The sequence below is a fragment of the Triticum dicoccoides genome, chromosome 7B (assembly GCF_002162155.2).
Source record: "Triticum dicoccoides isolate Atlit2015 ecotype Zavitan chromosome 7B, WEW_v2.0, whole genome shotgun sequence".
NCBI classification, from domain to species: Eukaryota; Viridiplantae; Streptophyta; class Magnoliopsida; order Poales; family Poaceae; genus Triticum; species Triticum dicoccoides.
Genome location: NC_041393.1, coordinates 642237786 through 642245485, shown reverse-complemented (window position 1 = coordinate 642245485; position 7700 = coordinate 642237786). Strand labels below are relative to the sequence as shown.

At 46.3% G+C, this 7700-nt stretch overlaps 1 protein-coding gene across 1 annotated transcript; it reads left to right on the top strand.

Moving 5' to 3' along the window:
* Positions 1-640: 640 nt before the first annotated feature.
* On the top strand, positions 641-5692 carry LOC119337629 (zinc finger CCCH domain-containing protein 45-like). The gene is made up of 7 exons (XM_037609798.1): positions 641-1014; positions 1723-2139; positions 2917-3079; positions 3221-3331; positions 3544-3612; positions 3711-3797; positions 4616-5692. Exons 1-7 carry the CDS (start codon positions 668-670, stop codon positions 5381-5383), a joined length of 1962 nt encoding a protein of 653 aa, XP_037465695.1. The 5' UTR covers positions 641-667; the 3' UTR covers positions 5384-5692.
* The last annotated feature ends 2008 nt before the right edge of the window (positions 5693-7700 follow it).

The window sequence follows — 7700 nt, the reverse complement described above, 5'->3', positions numbered from 1 at the left end:
CGCTCTGGCCGCCTTCAACCAGGAAAACGGCGGCGGCGGCCAACCCTATTTCGCGAAAGAGAGAGAGACGTGGGTCGGGAGAGGGACAAATCCTCGCCGGCGTCGACCAGCGGCCGGCGCAGCACCGGATAGAGCGTCGCCGGGGTCGGTCGCCTCCTGGCGGCTGAGATCGGGGGGCGAGCGAGAGCCCGTGCTTTTTTGTGCTGGTGGACTGCAGGTTGAATATTGAAAACTACAGGAGGAGTTTTGGAAAACAACCTGAACGAAATGTTTTTCTCGCTTACTAAAGGACTGCGGGTTAATTTCTCAGAAACGGAAGGACTTTTCTGCAAAAAGCCTAACGACGGACGACCAGAAGCAGTCGCTGGTTTATTAGTTAATAATTATAAATTATTAGTAAAAAAGTAAAAATAAGGGAAAGATATCTTTCGACCGACATTTGGTACGAACATGATATTTTGAAAAGAAAAAAACATCCGACCAACGCCAGCACGCCTTAAAAATAAGCTTTTTTTTTCTATTGAAAACAGAGATCACGGATATGAAAGATCGGACGGCTCAGAAGAAACAGAGTCAAATACTCCTGCTGCCAAACTCTGAAACCCTTCTCTAGTCGAAAGAGAGAGAGAGAAAAAAAAGATTGCCCAAACCCTAACCTCAGCTCCTCATGGACGACGGCGACGGCGGCCTCAGCTTCGATTTCGAGGGCGGCCTCGACACGGGCCCAGCGGCGGGCGGGCTAGCGCTGTCCTCGGCCGACGCCGGCGCGACCGGCGGCGGTGGCGGCGGAGATGGGGGTGGGCACGGGCGAGGCCGCGGGCGCGGCAGCTACAGGCAGACGGTGTGCCGGCACTGGCTGCGTGGGCTGTGCATGAAGGGCGAAGCGTGCGGGTTCCTCCACCAGTTCGACAAGGCCCGCATGCCCGTGTGCCGCTTCTTCCGCGACTACGGCGAGTGCCGCGAGCCGGATTGCGCCTACAAGCACTCCTACGACGACGTCAAGGAGTGCAACATGTGAGATCCCCAATTCGCACCGCTCCCCCAAAGCTATTTGTTTTCAAATTTGGTCGGGAAGTAGTTAATTTTTGTCACTCTGATGGGTTCGTTCTAGCTCTTGGAGATGTATGGCTGACCAATTTTGGTCGAATTTGGCGATTACGATTTGTTAACTTGGCAAGCTACCTACTAGGGTGTTCATTTCATTGGTTGATTGGGGAACTTAGGCTTTGAGATTGCTGTGACCAAAATGCATGGATCAGTCTTCAATTGTTATCCTGTAGTTCAATTCACTATGAGGAAATTTAGTGCATAGAATGCAGTTTTGATTGCTGCTGATTGAATCTACTGACAACATATATATCGAAACACATTGTACAAGAAGTTGGTTGCGACAGAGAATGACCATAGTATGACTTGTAGACCATGGTCGATGCAAGATGCTAATTCAAGTGTACCGTGACACTAATGAGCAGTTTTGATTGCTGCTGATTGAATCTACTGACAACATATATATCGAAACACATTGTACAAGAAGTTGGTTGCGACAGAGAATGACCATAGTATGACTTGTAGACCATGGTCGATGCAAGATGCTAATTCAAGTGTACCGTGACACTAATGAGCTGTTTTTGTTTAGTCATATATTATTGTTAAAATGCAAAAAATGATTTGTTATAGGCATTCACCGAATCTGACGTTGTGTATCTCCATGGTGGTTCGCAGGTATAAGATGGGATTTTGCCCTAATGGTCCAAATTGCCGGTACAAGCATGCTAAGTTACCTGGACCACCACCTCCTGTTGAGGAAGTTCTCGCAAAAATTATGCAGATGCGGTCTTCCAATTTCAACAAGTTTAATCAGCACAGGAACAATAATTATAATCAGCAGGGGGACAGGCCTCGACCTCCACCTGGTTCAGGCTTACCTAACCAAAATTCGACAGACAATGCTTCAACAATGCAACCAGCTGCCGGGCAACAAGTTCAAACAATGAACCAACAGCCCCAACAGAAGCAGCAGCAGGTGCAGCAGCAGCAGCAGCAGAAGCCAAATACAAACGACCAGGTTCAAGGTGTTCCAAATGGCTCCTCTAATCAACCCACCAGACTTGCAACACCCCTTCCACAAGGGTCATCTAGGTGTGTGTGGAGTTTCTAGTCAATCTTGTAAAGCTTTTAGCATACTCTGTGAAAACAATATACATAGTTTCAGCTCCCATAGCATATATATCATAAAATAGAAACAGTATGTTATATGTTCTGACATTTGATAACAAAGTGTACATAGTAAGGAGCGTACCTCTGCAGTTCCTGGAGGGAGCAGTGCGGTAATTGACATATGGAATGTACACTTATAACTCAATTATGTATCCCTTTGAGTTATTCGAATACTTTCTATGAACGCCTTATAGTTTCTCGCTGACTACATTATTTATGTAGTTGTTCTAAAAGAATACTGTATGTATGCATTTCTGTTTTTATCATCTCTAGGTGATGTGCTCTAATACTTAAGCAGCCAAGATTTCACACGATTATGTGATTTTATAGTTGCAAAACCATACAGAACAATTGACATAAGTAAATCCAAATGTGCATCAATTGTTGTATTTGGGGTTATTGTGCTTCATGAATACAGTACTACAGGTTGACCTACTATTTGATGTTGTGCTTCATAGTCATTTTTCAATTGTTGATTGATACATATCTTATTCTTATGGATAAATTATTCCAGTACTTGTTATCTGATCTATTGTTATGGTTAAGGGATAATCTTGCACCCATAGTTCATAACATCATCACCCAGAACACAGTGTTTCCTCTGTTAGAAGTTCTCTTTGTTGTTTTGTAGTATGAGGTGTCTTCTGATACTATAACAGTTCTCTAATTAGTCTCGGGTTCGTAAACTTGAAAAATCAGGTACTTCATTGTTAAGAGTTGCAATCGGGAGAACCTGGAAATATCAGTTCAGCAGGGAATCTGGGCTACTCAAAGGAGTAATGAGGCTAAACTAAATGAAGCTTTTGAATCCATGGACAATGTTATTTTAATATTCTCAATCAATAGAACACGTAATTTCCAGGTAAGACTCAGGTTTCCTCTTTGCTATTTTTCCTGACTATGATTTTTTTTTTCAAACTCATTGTTGAGAGTTGAGAATACTATTTTGAGGCCATTCAGTAAGAGATGCATATTTAGCTCTAATACCGTTATGTTTTTCAAGGGTTGTGCAAAGATGACTTCTAGGATTGGTGGCTACATTGGTGGCGGAAACTGGAAATCTGCTAACGGAACAGCACATTATGGTCGGAACTTCTCTTTACAGTGGCTTAAGGTACATGTTTTCTTATACATTCTGTGTTGGTGTTGGCTATCACCTTTTTTTGCCGCTTGGTCCTCTCCAGGACCTTTCTAGAGCTGGCAAGCGCAATATATAGTTAAATAGTTTGCACCATTTCAAGTGGAAATATTTTGCCTTAATTTGGGTCCAGCCTGTCTTCCTACCATCTTGGTATGTGTATATTTACAACAGTTTTTGCACTGCAGCTTTGCGAATTGTCATTTCAGAAAACTCATCATCTTCGCAACCCATACAATGACAATCTCCCTGTCAAGGTACTATTTCAGAGCATCACCCTGTGCCAAATGTGTTTTTGCCTGGGCTGTTTGATATCTCCTACATTCCTACCTAGCTATTCACCTGACTTTTGCAGATCAGTCGAGATTGCCAGGAATTAGAACCTTTCATTGGTGAGCAATTGGCTTCTCTGCTTTATCTGGAGTCAGATAGCGAACTTACGGTATGCAACATATTTCTTGCCTATTACCATGTTGTTCGATATTGCCATTGGCTTGTTTCTTATTGGTGGGCATGTCAGCTTGAGCCGTCACAAGTATGAATGTACCATTGTGGGGATACTAACGGATTTGCTTTGAGCTAGTATTCCTGCTCACTAAACGTGATTTAAACTGCAGAAGAAGTACCATCACACCACCATGTTTCTTACTGCAGAAGAATTTACATGCATAGCTTAACCATTTTCATTCAGCACTTGGAGACAGACTGGTGTTCTTTTAGTACCAGTTAAATCATGATGGGTAACCAATAGCCACATGTTAGAATCTGTACAAGTACACATATAAGATTTAAGGTGTCAGGATGTGGAGTATATTTACCAACATTTATAATATTTCGTTACAAAGTCAGTAAGTACTAGGGATACATATCATTGATGAAAGGTCATAATAGATTTGCAGTTTTAAAATTGACTGAAAATTAATAGCGGCATATTGTAATATTGTACACACTTAATAAAATTGGAGTTATCAGTATGGTTGCACACATGATGACCTCTTGTAGAAGCAACAGGGTGCAACACCATTATTTTGTGGTGATCGGTACTGTTTTTGCTTGAAGATAGTTTGTGGTACTGGTACATGTGAATAATTGTGTATGATAGAATGGTAACTGGCTGGCTCCTTTGCTGAAAGGTCTAACCCGCTTGTATTTGCTTGTTTCAATAATTTTTGGCAATCACATATTGCATATTCCTTTCCTTTTCACTGTTTGAGGTGATGCCATGTGTACCGTCTGATGCTTGAACATGGGGTTTTTCAGGCTATGCTAGTTGCAGCAGAGGCCAAGAGAGAAGAGGAAAAGGCGAAGGGAGTCAGTGCCGACGAAGCAGCTGACAATCAAGATATTGTGCTGTTTGAGGACAATGAAGAAGAGGAGGAAGAGGAAAGTGAGGAGGAAGACGAAAACAATGGCCAAGAATCCCAGGGAAGGGGGCGTGGAAGGGGAATGATGTGGCCGCCTCAGATGCAGATGCCACGTGGACCAATGATGGGACCGCGCGGCTTCCCTCCCAACATGATGGGTGATTTTGGCGGCGGCTTCGGCTTCGGCATGCCCGATCCATTTGGCATGCCGCGTGGCTTCCCACCGTTTGGCGGCCCAAGGTTCCCCGGCGACTTCCCCAGAGGCCCCATGCCTGGCATGGTCTTCCCTGGAAGGCCTCCGCAGCCTGGCGGCATGTTCCCCATGGGCCTCGAGATGATGATGGGCCCCGGCCGAGGGCCGCTCATGGGAATGGGTGGACCTGGGCGGCCGAACCGCCCCATCGGCATGGCCCCCTTCATGCCGCCGCCGCCTCCCCGCCCCGCGAAACGGGACCAGAGGAGGCCGGGCGGCGACAACAACCGGGGTGACAGGTACGAGACAGGGTCTGACCAGGGGAGCAGGGGCCATGACAACAACGCCGGGAACTCCGGAGCGGACGGGAACAGGTCCCAGTCCGGGGACAGGTTCGGCAGGAGTGCCTTCCGGGACGACGACAGCGAGAGCGACGAGGAGGCGGCGCCCAGGCGGTCAAGGAAGCGATAGGGCAGCGAACGAGTGCTTCTCGAGAACCAACCTTTGATCCGTGGAGATTGATCATCTTCTCCTCTCGGCTGGGAACTGAAAAGCGAGCTCGAACAGGAGCAATAGATGTTGTCTGTTGTTACATTTTTGTTTTATACTCAGATTAGAACCGGATGGTGTCGTCGACTCTGCTTGCTGGGTGGTCTGCCCCAGCCGTGTTGTGGTCATTAAGAGTTTATACTCGTGCGGCAAGACTTGAGAGATCATTTTGTGACATGTTGAGATTGATCGCTTGATCCTGTGGTTGATAATATATCCAGTTAGGACTCATATGACAAATGTAGTGTTGGTTAAGAACATACTTGCCGTGCTGTGTTATATAGAGTAGTTTGTGACTTCGATTATATAATTATATGTTTAGGTTGGGCTATATGGTCTGTGTCTGTCATGCTGCGTGTGCGAGAGGGGCCTGATGAGTGAAGTTCAGTTTGTTCTTAATGCTATGCTAGTTTTCTCATTCTGTGCACATTACCATCTTCTTTCGTGTCTGAGCTTGATGGTTTCTTTAGGGGGGGTGAATGGAGATACAAAATATGCCATTGCCAGCGGCGCACATATGGCATGGCATGGCAGGTTGATGACTGACGGGGGCTGGCTGGCCATGGACGCATGTGAATGCACCGATGGAGTTGGCATTAGCAATGGACCTGCACTTGCTGTTGTGCAATGTACTTTGACTGGTCCAAGTCGAGCACGCGCACGCACACCTGAATCTGAACCTGAGCAGAAGCAGAAGGGAATCTATCTTTAGCACAACCGGGCCATTGCTAGACAGCTCCCGCTGGATTGCGCACGCACGCACGCATGGGGGCCAAATTTCGTGTTTTGACCCTTTTTGGATAGTATTTCAGGATCTGACCCCTGTTTGAATTTTTTTCGAGATTTGACCCTTTTGCTACCGCCAGGGCCTCTGGCGGTAGGGTTAAATAGCCTACCGCCACGGCCCAGGCGGTAGGTGTGCGACGGAGGGGGACGGCGGCCGTTTGACTGCGCTGAACGTGGTTAAGCACCTACCGCTAGGAGCCCTGGCGGTAGGCTGTGCGATCCTACCGCCAGAGCCCATGGCGGTAGGGTCCTGTTTCAGTGCAATGTTTCTGTAACAAAGAATTGAAGGGCCCTGGCGGTAGGCTGTGTGACCCTACCGCCAGAGCCCATGGCGGTAGGGTCTTGTTTTTTCAGTGTAATGTTTCTGTAACGAAGAATTGAAGTGCCATGGCGGTAGGTTGTCTGACCCTACCGCCAGGGTCCTTGGTGGTAGGGTCCTGTGTTTTATGAATTTAAGTTCAATTGCTTGCTTCTTTTCAAATTCAATATGACAGTAATATTATAGCAAGTTTCACAAATATGACAACAATATCACAGATCTCAAACAATTAAACTTGGGCATCACATACACATTAACAAATTTGAAGTGCATAGAACATTTCAAACGAACTTCAACTAGTTAGTAAACGGAGTTCCACTTAGTTTCACAAATAGCAAACACATAGATCCACAAATAGCAAACACATAGTTCCACGTAGCTTCATAACCACTAGAAAAGTTCAACCAAACAAAGTTCAACCAAACTAAAAAAGCCAACTATCAAAGAGCATAATCAGTTGCTCCTTCCCCTCTTGGAGGTACGGTCCTCGTTACTCTTTGAATGAGTGTCTTCGGTCTTCTTCTTGGGCCGTCGAGGAACCGGTCTCTGGAAAGGTTCCGGACTCAGCAAATCCTTCGTCTTCGGATTCCTCTTCTTCGGCAGCTGAGATGCTTGAGACGTTTGAGTTGCTGAAGGTCCATAATCTTCATCGTACTCCTCCTCCCCGTTGCTCTCATCCTCCCCCTCCCCTTCTTCATATGTGGCCTCCTCCTCCTCCTCCTCCTCCTCATCCTCATCCTCCTCCTCCCCAACCAACCTAGACGACGAGGGAGCATGGCTCGATGAGCCGATGATACCCCGTGTGGCTACAGGCTGATAAGCTTCAACTGACCCAGCTCCAGCACACCCAAGCAGCCCTACCAGCTTGCGACAACGTTGCACGAACTTCTGCACACACAATGAAGCAAGGTCATAATAAGTATCAGATCGACTGATTGCAAGTGAAAAAGATGCATCTGTTCCGAGGAGGCTGAAAATGTACCTTCATCGTCCCCCTGACTCTGGTCTCCGATTCTGTGCTCCCGGGAAGATCACCTAGTGCATCTGAGGCATCGAAGATGCATCTGTTCAGCTCACCGGACTGCAACGGCATAAGTCAGTCACGATGACGAATAAAATATTTTAAAATCAACA